The 14334-nt window shown below is 46.8% G+C and overlaps 1 protein-coding gene across 9 annotated transcripts in view; it reads right to left on the bottom strand.

Annotated features, from left to right (window-relative positions):
- Positions 1-14334, bottom strand: part of GMDS (GDP-mannose 4,6-dehydratase) — a 434715-nt gene that overhangs the window by 129731 nt on the left and 290650 nt on the right. For 2 of the 9 annotated variants that reach the window (XM_086370938.1, XM_086370939.1), the window contains exon 8: positions 9294-9734. The exons of the other annotated variants lie outside the window; for them this stretch is intronic. In XM_086370938.1, coding sequence (XP_086227064.1) covers positions 9702-9734 — 33 coding nt within the window. In that variant the 3' untranslated portion in view covers positions 9294-9701. Of the gene's footprint in view, positions 1-9293; positions 9735-14334 lie in introns of those variants that run through there. 9 annotated transcript variants of the gene reach the window in all.

The following is a 14334-nucleotide window of genomic DNA, read 5'->3' as shown; positions in this document are numbered from 1 at the left end:
GATGTATGTGGCTACTATGAGCGTGCACAGCTGCACCGGCCCAGAGCCCACGTGGTCCCCCAGATTTAACAGAAACCATTACCAGTAAGGGTTTTATTTGCTTAATAAATTACATTCTAAAGCACAATAGCCTGGGTTCATAGCTGTAAAATTGCCAAATATTGTCAATGACCACTCTCTGGTCATAAATAACAAAATAATCTATGACTCACTGGATTTTTGATTCCCAGGGCAATTCTTTCTCACCATTACTCAAAACTGTAAAAAAGCGCCTCTCCGTGGCATTTTATGGAGGCTATAAATTACTCAGAGGAGATGACATAGGACAGATTTGTAGGCCGAGTAACAGGAACCAGACAGCCCGACGTGTAAATTAAAGAGCCAGTGACACACAAGAGGGCTAGTGAGAGGATCCTGAAACCCAAGACTAGATCAGGATGAACCACGAGAGGAGAGGAGAGGAGAGGAGGGGAGAGAGGCGCAGACCGCCCCCGGAGCCCCGCGCCCGACCACGGCCCCGGAGAGCAGGACGCTGCGATACCTGGGACACAGGACCGCGGCCTTAGGGGGACGACACATGCCTGGCAGGTGCCTTGGAGATACACCTGGGAAGGTTAGCTTTTTAACTGATATCAATTGTCAAACTGGCTCAGATTGATGAATAGTTCTCCCATTTACTCCACAAAAGGAGATTCAGCAGGTGCTGTCTGCCCACCCCGCGGCTGAGGGCGCGGAGATCGATGAGGCACAGCCCTGCCGTCTTGGAGGAGGAGACACGGGGAAGACCCCAGCCTTGGAGGTGCGGGCTGAAGGCTCCCAGCCCGACTCACCTGGGGTGTGGGCTGGAAGGCACCCTCAGGAGCAGCCGTGCTGGGGAGGAACACGGGGAGGAAACCGGGGAGGGCGGATGAGGAACGGTTTTCAGGTGGACGGACCAGAGCGAATAAAGGTGCTGGGAGAGCCTGGTCTGTCCAAGGAGCAGACAGGGAGGCGGCGGGGGGGCTAACGGGGCTACTTCAGGGATCTCCCTGCCCAGCAGGGCTGGGCACGCCTGGCGGGCCAGCAGGGCAAGGCCAAGATTAGATCTGCTTTTTGAAAGACCATCCCTTCAGCGCCACAGCCAAGTTCACAGGACACGAGAGATCAAAGTCAAGTGTTTTTCAACAATCTTGGAAAATAAAAACTGATCAATAAACTAATCATTTTTAAAAAGTTCTTTAGAGGAAAGTTCAGACAGAAAACCCAGCTTTCAAAGGCCAGAGTGAAGTTATCCTAGGAACACTGGCACCGAAGTCATTCTTATATTCACCTGACTTAAGAAAAAGAAGGAATTCTTATGGGCTTCCTTTATCATCTGAAAACTTTGCATGATGTCCCAGGAGACACAGAGAATCATAAAATCCCAAAGACGGGCCCTTGGGAGTAATGAGTCCTAGATAGCTAACACTGGATGGTTGAGAAAACAGAGCACGCCAGCGCTTTCAATAAGAGCATCTTCGCAAGGAGCAACAAGCGTGAGACTCTTCAGAGCTTCAAGTATGAGAGGAAAGCAATGGACTGGTCTTCCTTAAGTAACGGAGTTCTAACTCATTCTCCTCAAATAGGAGATAAAGCAAAACTCTTTTACGATGTTTCTCAGCAGTCATCTGAACACAGAACTGGAAACTGAAATATTGGGGCAAAATCACAGAATGAATTCCATGCACTGGAAGTAGTAATTAATTCCATTTAATAGTAATTAAGAGCAATCTCTGATTTCATATAAAGAAACATAAGGACTAGTTTATAAATCATAATTGCTTCTCGCAAGCACGTTTTGAAAATGTGGCATCACGGGCATGAGGCACTGGTGCAGCCCCAGGCTCCAGGGCAGCCAGAAGCCTGTCCCCCTTGTGTTTCCACTTCCATGTCAGCAGACCTCAGGTGTCGATAAGAACCAAGGTGGGCGACGGGATTTTAAACCCGATCGGAGTATCAGTTCCGGGGTGAGTCTGACTGAACCCATCGTGGCTGCCAAGGGCTTCCAGCTCTCTAGGTCGGGAGGCTGCATTCCCTTCCTCACAGAGACAGGAATTTCTTCACCGGGGAGAAGCACCCACTTCCCAAGGGCCGTGGCTGGAAGGCTTTTTCTTCCTTGTGTTACTAAGAGCAGGGTACATTTTGGAACTAGAAAGACTATCGGAGCTTTACGACAGCAATGTTTTCAACATTAATTAATACTCAAGATAAGGGAATCCGGGAGAAAAGTGCGGCTGCAGTTGGAACAGTCGAAGACCACCCAGGCTGCGCTCTCCAAGCCCGTCCAGCACCCTCGGAGGAGGGACGAGGCTGAACGTGGGGGGCATTATGGAGACTTAGACGGTGTAAGACTTAATAATGTAAAAGCCACTTAACGTCTGTAGTTTTAAAGCATTTCAAGTTTGAGATGAGCAGATTTAATTTGAAGGCATTTAACTTTTTTCAAGGGGTGTGTGTGTGTGTGTGTGTGCATTTGTAGCTCACATACTGAAACAATTCTGCTTTATAATTCAGTCTCCAAATTTTATTATACAAAACCAATTCAACGACTGGTATTTATCTTATGATTTTGTAAAAGTTCTTGATATTTCACTTTCCAATTCGAAGTGACAAGATGAATAGCTCTGTGCTTACTTGACTTGTATTAAGAAGAAGAAAAGTGTTTATTTTAGATCAGATGGAAAAAAAAGTCACATGTGGGGACAGCACCAGGAACGCAGTAGGACATCGCAGACCCTGAGGCGGAGCGTGCGAGGCGGCGCCGCAGACCCTGAGGCGGGACGTGCGTGGTGGCGCCACGAACCCCCTCTTTAAGGTGAAGTGACTCTGCTGGGCAAACCTGCCCTGCCCCTCAGGGCACGGTACATCTCCTTCACATAAGATGCTGAGACTTTCTGTATCTTGAAATGGTTTTAGATCACTGAAGACATTTTTTTCCCCAATCAGTAAAAAAAGCAATTCATCTCATTAAAAACTCCAGCACTTTACCTCAAGTTTGAGGCAAGTTTAGAGTCTCAGTCAATCCCCAAAATAATATTTTTAACCCACCAAGTTATCATATGCATACATACACACAGAAAAACTGATATTTTAACAAAATAAACCTTAGGGGACTACTTTATTTCTGGAAATAAAAGTTACGGTAGAATATCGCAGTGTCTTTGTTTTTGCTATTAAATTCTAAGAAGAGGCTACATGTGGTCTGGACTTACTGATCACCCGTGAAAATATTCCTGGACCGGGGCAGCCGCCCTGCCCGGGGGCTCGAAAGGGGACATGCACTCCACATGGTGAATGAGACCACGGAATAATCCATTTCTTGGGAAACGAAGAGAAAGTTTGCCGGAATTTTTGTTTTTCTCCTTTGTGATGACTCACATGCTTTGAACCATCCTTTATAAACAAGAGTAAGCTTGTTCAAGTGAGATTTAAACAACAAACCCATTCCCATTCATACAAGGTGAGCAACGAGCCTTTCAACTACTTTCTTTTCTTCTTTCCTTCTGTCTCTTTCTTCATTATTATTATTTTTTAATGACAGAGACCAGGAGTAGTAAAAAGGCCAACATAAGCTCTGCAGATAACTTCCTATTTAATTATTTAGCTGTTTGGATGGCCCTTATTTTGATGTCCAGTGTTGTTTTAACCCTGGCAAATTTAACTCACAAGAAAGCCCAGACTAGCAGAATACTGCAAAGTAGAGAGAAAAAGAAAGATTTCAGCTGCAAGCGGACTTTGTCTATGACGTGAGTACATTTCCCGTCTCTGACTGGGGTCTGCAAGTTAACTCCTCCATTTGCAAAGAAGCACCCAGCCGAGAGCCCACCGTCCACAGGTGTGGGTGCCCACGAGCTGAGCGGGAGGCCTGGCCTCCCATCTGACCCCGACCCTGACCATGAGGTGGCCAGGCAAGTCCAGGACTAGCGGAAAAGTAATCATTCATTCATTGGCCCACTGGTCCCGTAGTTATGAGCACCTACTGTGCACAGGGCTGGGTTCTGGTTGGTATTTATGGGAATTCTGCCACGAGCTAGGAGCTTTAATTATCTCCCCTCATCTTTGCCATCTTAAGGGACACGGTGTTTTTATAACGTCCTTCTGGATGAGGAAGGGGCGTCCAAAGAGCTCATGAGCTGACCTAAATCACAGCAGCTAAGGCCCAAGCAGGACTGCCCCAGGCTGTCTCCTTTCCCAGCTCAAGAGCTCCTGACAGTAACATTTCGGGGAGCCCACAAAAGGCTGCCTTTGCGTCTGTCTGCGTGTGTCCACCCTCTCCTGAAGTCCAGGTGTCCAGAGGGCGGATGTCAGACCGCTGCTGGTACTCTGCAAAACCGGCGGCTTTGTCTTCTCCTTTTTACACCTTTAAAAGTAATCCATTTTCTTTGTAATAAATCAAAGAACACAGAAGTGTGTAAAGAATTTCTCCACCTCTTTCAAACAAAGTTGAATTCAACCTGTTGGCCCAGTTCAAATCCGGCCTTTTTTCTACACTGCTTCCCTGCTCAGGCTAACTGTGACAAGGAGATACACAGACACTCTTGTTTTTTGTTTTTTTTTTTTTTAAAGTTGTGAAAGCTTTTCTTTTCACTTTTGGCCACAGGATGCTGCTTCCATGGGAGTTTCAAGGGAGCAGCAGCCACACGGTTTTGGGCAACCAGCGAAACGGCCCGAGGAAAGCAGGTCTGGGAGGATTATCAGTGCCGGCACCACCCAGAAAGCCTCCTCCTCCTTCCTTCTGAGCAGCATCTGAAAGCCAGTCACTGGAGAACTGGCTGTGACCTCACAGAACAGCGGCAGGACTGGGGTCCACACACCTGTGTCACCCACCGCTGCCCTGCACACACACACACACTCACTCTCACACACACACACTCTCTCACATACTCACACTCTCTCACACACACACACACACACACTCTCACATGCACTCATTCTCACACACACACACACACTCACTCTCACACACATACACACACACTCACACACCCTCACGGACACACTCTCTCACACACACACAGACACCCTCACACACACACTCTCACAGACACACACACACACATACTCTCACACACACACACACACTCTCACACACACACACTCACACACACACACTCTCACACGCACTCACACACTCACACACATACTCTCACATACACACTCTCACACACACACTCTCTCACACACTCACACACATATACTCTCATACACTCATTCACTCACATACACACACACACACTTTCACACACACACACACTTTCACACACACACTGACACTCTCACACAGACACACATACACTCTCACATACACACACTCACACACACTCTCACTCACACACACTCTCACACACACACACTGTTGCTGCCGGCATGGGGTCTACAGCATGCCTCCCTGTCCCAGCACAAACGGGTCTGCATTTTCTTTTAACTTGGCAAGGTTAAAAAACAGACTCGTCATAAGTGTGTAATGTCTTGAACCAAAATAGACTTCCTTAATGATTTGTTTTCTCCAATTTCACCACAAAATGTAACGCAGCCAACAAAAGAACCATTCTTCCCCGTGTATAATAACATGTTATTCAACAATCATGTAAGAAAGTCTATACAGGACATTGCCAAGGATCTGAAATGGAGTTTCTAGCTGAAATGTTTGAGAAGAAATCTTTTTTTTTCTTTTTCAACTTTCACTTCAAGGTTTTGAGTGAAGTGATGTAAATACCTAGGACTATACTGCCGTGCTTTACTACTGTAACATGTTTACAGAAGCAGTTACGGCTCACTTCATAACAAGGGGCACTGAAAACATCAAGCATAAAAACATATAAAAATACAAACACGTTCTCAGCAGGCCATTTACTTTGTAGCAGAACAAACATATTAATCGCTTCGGTCCTTGTAAGGGCAAACAGATCCCTGCGAGGCTGGATTGGGAGCACCCCTTGACTTTCTGAGGAGCACACACCCAGCACGCCATTTGAGGGGCGGACCCTGGGGGAGGAAGAGGCCTGATGGACCCTAAAGGAGGTTAGAATAAAATGAAATCATGGGTTTCTTCCTTTTTTTAAAGGAGAATGAAAAAGAAAGAAAAATTATACTGCTGTAAAGAGCTAACACGGAGAAGGCAATGGCACCCCACTCCAGTACTCTTGCCTGAAAAATCCCATGGGCGGAGGAGCCTGGTGGGCTGCAGTCCATGGGGTTGCTATGAGTCGGACATGACTGAGTTACTTCACTTTCAGTTTTCACTTTCATGCATTGGAGAAGGAAATGGCAACCCATTCCAGTGTTCTTGCCTGGAGAATCCCAGGGACGGGGGACCCTGGTGGACTGCCGTCTATGGGGTCGCACAGAGTGAGATACGACTGAAGCGACTTAGCAGCAGCAGCAGCAGCAGCAAAGAGCTAACAAAAAGGGGAAAAAAGTGAAATCGCGCTGTCAAGTTTCCTGAAATATATAGTTGATCTTAAGGTATACCTCCTAGTCACCAGCCCATTGGAAAATTACAGCAGACGGGGAAACGTAAGAGCCTCATCTGAACGCACACTGATGCAAATTCATGGTATAAATATGTCAAGGGGTAACAATGCTACCAAAAAACTTCTGGATGTGTTACATATCCAGAAACTTAACTGGATATATTAAAACGGAACAGCTAAGAGAAAGCAGAGCTAATGAATTGAAAAACTAGAATATCAAGGACAGGCTATTGTAATGACTCAACTTTGAAATGACTCAAAGTTGGGGTTTCTCTAAATGAAATTTTTCTCCCAAGTGAGAAAATTAAATACTGCCTGCGGGGTGGTGATGGCACAGGGACTAGGAGAAGCACACGTGTGCACACAGACACACTGACACCCATGCGTGGACATGTATGTGCACATACATATATGAACTCTCACACACACATGCATAGACACATAGACACACACACATACATGACATATACACACATGCACTCCCAAATATACACAGGAACATTACACACATAGACACACATGGTACATACACACCACACAGGTATACAGAACACAGGAAACACCACAGGCATATGTACATACATGTGCCCCTCACACAAATATGCACATACGTTCACGTGGTGTATGCAGGACACACGCACATACACAATAAACATACACATACACACATAGACACACGTGTGTGGCACATATACACACACATCCACACTAACACATACATATGCGCGGTATATGCGCAGACGACACAGGTGTATTACACACACTTCCACAGGTGTGTGCAGCGACACACACACGCACACCAGGTTATAGAAGTGATTGCATTCTGCACCTGGGATTTGCTTCAAACTCCAGATCTGCTGCTGACCCCCCACACGGGCCTGGGCAAGCCGGCTCACCTCCTTGGCCTCAGGCTGTGGCGCCAACACCCCCCCAGGGCCTCTGAGACGTGACCAGGCAGCGCAGGGGGGCCCGGCGTCCCACCTCGTCCTGGGCAGCTGATCGCTCAGGACGCCCCGGAAAGGGCTGAGTCCAGTGGGGCCCGCGCGGCAGGGGAAACTGCTGCCTGTGACCTGTGAGCCCAGGAGAGCTTCGTGGGAGAGGGCTGGTCCTTGAAAGACGCTTGCGCGTCGGGCGAGGTGTCCCCGCAGAGACACGAGGACAGGCAGAAGCTGTGGGCACGCGAGCTCACACGCACACGGTGCACACTCACAGTCTCCGAGTGGAGCAGCCCCGCCGGCAGCACCCGGAGTGCTTCCTTTGGAACGTGCACGGCAGTGAACACACACATCACACGGAACTTCCGTCTGGAGCCAATAGAAGAGCCTCTGACAGCACAACTGCGGTTCAGCGAGACTGTATTTCCTCATCTGTTGTTACCATTTACAAACTATCTTTGACTCAGCACTACTGAGACTTGCACACTTAGAAACATATTTAGCATAAATTTTAAGTGGGAGGAAGAACTTAGGGTGATACCTACTGTTTATGTTGTTACTGAAAGAAGACGTATGAACTTTATTATGAAAAAAAATGAAAGGTGGATAAAGAATCCCTTGGTAATAAAAACATACACATAAAAAATATTGGATTTCACAATCGAAATCTACCAAAAAAGTTTTCCCCTTTGGCAGTCAAACTAAAATTTCAGGAAAATAGTTTAAATTCCCTTCACAGAGTTCAAATGTAGCTATAACATGCAAATATAACGAAAAACATTTTCGTGTGGATACTTGATCAGCAATTGCTTATGCACCCTGTAAACTTTAGAATTTTTTTTTGCATTAAATATATTTAATATGCAATTATCATGATAACAGTCCAACATCTATTTACTTTACGTAATTCCATTCAGATGTATTATTATGTATTTAAATTTTAGGAGGAATAAGTAGCGCTCATAATTATTTTTAAGAGAGAAGAATGTTTTAAAGACAGAGATAATACACAGGCATTGAAGAATACGTTCATTTAATTTCTAAAATTCTGATAAGCACTGTAATTTACACACATGTCTACAATATAAAGTCTCAGCTTTTAAAAAATATCATTCATGCCCCTAAATTCATCTTTTATAGCTCAAGTTCTCAGTGAGGATTTCACGCCTGTAAGCCTTAAGAACACCCTGGCTGGTCACTAAGCCGCCCTGCACACGTGGGTTAGGGCCTCCGCTGGGAACCTGGCCCTGGGGTCCTAGCTTAGACCCAGGGTCGTCAACTAGCTCTGTGATTTCAGTGAAGTCCCAGAACCACAGGTTCCAAACAGGAATTCACCAAAACAGCTGTGGGAAGTCCTGACAGGACAGTCCCCCTGTGCCGTCCACACGTGGGCTCTGTATATGGACATGCGTGTCACGCCCAGTTACAGCATGCCAGGGCGAGAGGGCGTCTAAAGAGAGGCAGTTACTACAGCAGAGAGACAGGACACTCTTTTTCATCACTCAAGGGAGCACAGACATTTGTTCCTTTCCTTGTCTCCTGGCAGAAATGGGAAAACTCTCCAGCATGTCAGAAGTTAGTGGGTCTCCCTGGGGCTTAGGAAAGAGGCTACAGTAAAACTGCTGAGCTGGGTTCCTTCCTGGGGGTGCTGCCAGGCATCCCTGCGGGCCTGGGAAACAAGCATGGGGCAGGGGCCGGGGCACGCCAGCCTCGAGTGGGCAGACACTCCCGGAGCATGCCTGGCAAGGGCAGGGTGGGCAGGGGTGGGCGGGGGGGCAGGGTGGGGGAGACTGACGTTTCTTTGGTAATAAAAATGCAATTTATGTAAACTATAGGAGACGTGGTGAGAAAGTAAAAGAGGTAATTGTTCGCATTCCAAACGCTTTAATATATAAGCTGTGTGACCATCACTCAGGAGCAGAGCAGCTGCTAGCAATTTCTTCTCTTTTTTTCCCCCAGGATAAAATTCATGCTGAAGCCAAGAGATGTTTCTCTAGTGAATGATATTTTGAATCTCGGGTCAAAACAGAATTGTGACATAATAAATTTTTAAGAAGTCAGGAAAGCTTTTAGCCTGAAACTTGAAAGAAGCCCCCGTTTCTAGCCCAGCTGGGAAGGACCTCGTCGGCTTCAGGGTCCGCGGCGCGCGGGCCCGGAGGGGCTGGGGGCTTGCCCGGTGCACATCTGTTCCCAGTGCGGGGCGGGCACGCAAAGCACTGTCTACTGGAAGTGTGTGGGGCAGCGTTCGCCAGGGTTAAAGGCTGGGTCAATCTGATCAAGAAGCTAAAATTAGCTTCTGTGTGTTTTCCTGAAAAGAAAAAAAAAATACTGTAAAGCTCTTTGTTTTCCTTCAAGGGCCGTTCTCGGATTTCAGGTTCTGGTGTGTAAGCTGCCAGGAAACAGACGGCTCTGACCAGTGACTTCTTGTTTGCTGCCTCCTGTGTTGTGAGACCCCGTGACCGGCTACCTGAGCTGGACTCGCTGCCTTCTGTGTTGTGAAACCCCGCGACCGGTCCCCTGAGCTGGAGACGCCTGCAAACGCGAGCCTTCTGACCCAATCCACATCTTCCCGTTTGAAAGTATTAGCGTTATGAAATTATTCAAAGTGAATGCATTTGGAAATTCAAAACCAGAGCTATATTTTAAAGTATGTGATGGTTTGGCAAAGCCCAAACACATTAGGAAACGCATCATTCTGAGAAGTATTGGGGTGAGTTCTAGGTCACAGATTACTGGTAGGCTTGACAGTGCTCTGATTATTTTCAGAGGAAGTGAGTTCCTTCAGACAGAAAAGAGGGGGAACATTCACATCGGAACTCCACGCCAGTAGCAATCTGACAAATTCAAGGAGCAGAAAGGAACCGTGGAGACAAAGTGCGCAGTCAAGAGATAATTCAAGAAAAACATCAACATGCTTTTAGGCCTAACGACGTTCACATACACAGGAGAGAGGAGAAAAGAGAGACAAAATTCTGGGTCGTGTTGAAGGCTTTGTGATGAGGGCAGGCTTATTCAACCCTCAAAGATTACACTGGGAAAGCCAGAGCACAATGACCTAGCTTTGCTTCAGCAAAACAACTCTTTACTATTTTAACTGCCTAAACATTATTAATTTTAAAAGATCGTAATATAATAAAATGTGATTTTAAAGAGATCTGTGCTGTAACAAGTAGTTTGGGGTATAGTGTTTTATTGCAGTCGTGTCTGACTCTGCGACCCCATTGACTGCAGACCGCCAAGCTCCTCTGTCCATGGGATTCTCCAGGCAAGAACGCTGGAGTGGGTTGCCACGCCCTCCTCCAGGGGATCTTCCCGACCCGGGGATCGAACCCAGTCTCCCACATTGCAGGTAGATTTTTTTTACCGTCTGAGCCACCAGGGAAGCCCAAAAATTAGATTACGATGATCTATTTTTGCTTCAGCAAGATTCCTCTTTAATATTTTAACTGCTTAAATATTAATTTTAAAAAATATATAATAAAATATGATTTTTAAAATCCATAATATAACAAGTATTTTGGGTATATGTATTTCACTGGAGCTAAATATTTCCCTGATAAAGTGGCGTCTGAGAGAAGGCAGAAACCGCTGTTCCCCTAAACACAAAGTGCTGTAAAAAAATACTTGAACCAACATTAAAATATTGTCTATTTGGGTCATTTATACCACAGGATTTCCTTTTTTCTAAACATCCTCTCAATTTCAGTGACTTTTTGTACTTTTTAAATTTAGAGCTCATTGAAAAGATCTGGCTTGTGTATCAGAAGTATGTAAAATATTTGGCAAAACTCACTCATATATAAAATTTACTTATTTGTAAAATATACAAAAATTATCTAATTTTTATCTGTAAGTGTTCTCTAGGACTCTACACAGAACGGTAGGCACCTGTAGCATCAGTCAGTCAGTGCAGCCGCTCAGTCGTGTCCGACTTTGCGATCCCATGGACCGTGGCATGCCAGGCCTCCCTGTCCAACACCACCTCCCGCTTGATTTTTTTTTTTTGGATCAGAAATGATATATTTTGATAGACAATACAATTCCATATTATCTCCATTTCCCCACCACCCACTCTGCAGTTTATAATCAATCCTCTTTCTCACAGTTTTTTTTAGAAACGGGAACCATAATACTAAGCAACAGGAGCTGCCTGTCTGGCTCCCCTGGGGGCTCAGAAGGGAAAGAGTCTGCCTGCACTGCAGGAGACCCGGGTTTGATTCCTGGGCACGCATCGAGTCTCGGGGTCTGTGGACAGACCTTCCTAACTGCACCATCTTACACACAGCTGACCCGCCTGTCCTTGGGGGCCTTAAGACACCTTGCGGTCCAACTCCCTGTCTGCCCCACCCTGATGACCGCCCCCGACACCGGGATCTGACGTTCCTAAAGTTATGACCTGGTCTTCCTGCCTTTCCTTTTACATACTGTTTTTCAGGAAATTCATCACTAACATGGTTTCAAACAGCTCTGTCCTAGTGCGGAGGTCTTGAACCTGGGTCCCTGCACGGACGTCAGGGGTATGTTAGACTCCGCAGTCAGGGTGGGAGGCATGAATACCGAGAATCCGCACAAGACAAACCCCAACCCAACCCCATCTCCACCCTGGCAGCGTCACCAGCACGGCCAACGCCAGCCCGTGGCGCCACCTGCCACCTCCCTGAAAGCGCTTCTCCCACGTGCTCAGGGTGGTGTCACCAGACTCCCCTCCGACTCCCCCTTCCTCCCTCTCCAGCAGCACTAATTAGCTGCCCGTCCACGGCGGCCTGTCCCACCAGCCTGGGCTGCGGCCCATCCTCCTCCACGCTCAGACTCAGGCAGAAACTTGCAGGAGGCCCCAGATGTGCCCGCAGCCAAGAGAGCCAGATACCTGCCTCCACGGCGCCCACAGCCTCTCCCCAGGTCCCCCCGAGTCCTGTCAGGCCCAGCCCCAGCCCGGGGGGCTCCACAGTGCCTCGCATCCACCACCTGAACGCTCCACCTGACAGCCATGCTCTCCGGTGGGGGTGAGGGTCACAACCGGGCCGTGAGGATTAGATGGAATAACGCACACTGCACACCCGAGACATTTTAATGCTCACTCTTCACAGCTATGGTGTGAACATCCCCGCACCAAAAAGTGTGTTTGTTCTCCTGCACCCTCTGCCTCGGGCTCCGGGGCTGCCTTCTCGCCTCCCAATGGGATTTTAGCAGGAGGGGGCGGCGTCACGTCACCCCCAGCAGCCAGCTCAGTGCCTTATGCATCGCAGGTGCCTACGAAACACTTTACCGTCTTCCTGAAGCCACTTTTCCTTGGGCCAGAAACTACAGAGGTGCAGGCAGAAGGAGGGAGGGGAACACGCAGGGTCATTTTTTTAAACATCTAAATCCTTTACTTGCAAAGAAATAAATTCCCTGTGGGAGTCAGTTGCCATTCAAAGCTGCCCTCCAACACAGCGCCTGAGGTTTTACATAAATCAAAGCTGAGAATAATCCTAGTAAAGTTTCACGTTAGAGTGTCCTTCAAAATACCTGACTCTTGTGAGAACATACCTGTAGGAGACACACACACACACACACACACAAAAAAACCCTAAAAAAAATCACAAAACATACATTTTCTTAACTTTAAAAAATGTACTGGACCAAACTTATTGCAAAACTTAAAATTTGCAAAACAGCAGACAAATAAATTAAAAGTTGGCTTAAGTTGAGGAAGTTGAGTAAGTAAAGCCCATCTAGTTTGAAGAACTAGCTAAAATATCTGTAGTCAGGACTTGGAGCAGTTCTCAGGAGCAAGCCTGACATGTTTACACATGCCTGTGTCTACTTCTGTACAAATAGAGGCTCCTAAAATGATGTTAATGCTTAAAAGTTTGGTATAGGTAGGCATCATTTTCACTTTGCTTAATCTGTTAGCATGCTAAACAAATGCGTTCTACAGATATTGTAATGGTACAGTTATGAATCCAAATTAATGAGGCAAGTTAAAATAACCTGACTTTAATCATACATACTGGGTCACTGTGCAACTCTAAAACCTCATCACGGATGACCTAAGGCTGCTTATAAGCTTCTAACTGCTATCTGAAATTAATGCACGTCAGTAACTGAATATGGCTGACCCTCCAGCAGTGCTGGAGCCAGGGGCACTGACGCCGTGTGGTCGGAGATTCACGCGCAACTTACCTTCACAGTTGGCCCTGTGCCCTCAGGACTTTGAACAGGGGGTTCCTCATCCACAGAGTCAAGCATCCTTGGACGGTGTAGTACTGGGCGTGTGTGTGTGTGTGTGTGTGTGCGCGCGCGCATACTCAGTCATGTCCACTTGGGACCCCGTGGACTGTAGCCCACCAGGCTCCTCTGTCCATGGGATTTCCCAGGCAAGAATAATGGAGTGGGTTGCCATGCCCTCCTCCAGGGGATCTTCCTGACCCAGGGGCCGAACCTGAGTCTCCTGCATCTTCTGCATCAGCAGGAGGGTTCTTTACCACTGTGCCACCCGCAAAGCCCACAGCAATAAAGTGTTTACTGGAAAAAAAAATCCTCATAACAAGTGGACCTGAACAGTTCAAATCCATGTTGTTTGAAGGTCTACTGCCTGTATAAAATGGAGAATTCATGTAGTGATTATTTATTATAATTCAACAAATATCTACTGAATATATACTAACTTCAAGGCACTACATTATATGTTTGGGAAAGAGCCCTAAGGCAGAATCTCTGACTTTAAAAATGCTGTAAATCAGCTTTATTAAAAGATAAGGATTTATTCTATTGCTTCAACCCCCACTGGCTGAAGTGGCTTCCACAAAGCCAAAGGAACAGCCGTGTGTCTTCAGATACTCAGAGACCCACACGTTCAGGAATTCAGAAAGCCACAGTGCTCAGCAGGGAAAGGCCTTAGAAGACCTTAATCCTTTCACCTTAGG

This window comes from Bos grunniens, chromosome 23, assembly GCF_055505025.1.
Source record: "Bos grunniens cultivar Pamir isolate PY7600 chromosome 23, Bosgru_T2T1.0, whole genome shotgun sequence".
NCBI classification, from domain to species: Eukaryota; Metazoa; Chordata; class Mammalia; order Artiodactyla; family Bovidae; genus Bos; species Bos grunniens.
The sequence above is the reverse complement of the archived record's forward strand: the minus strand, read 5'-3'. Positions and strand labels throughout refer to the sequence as shown.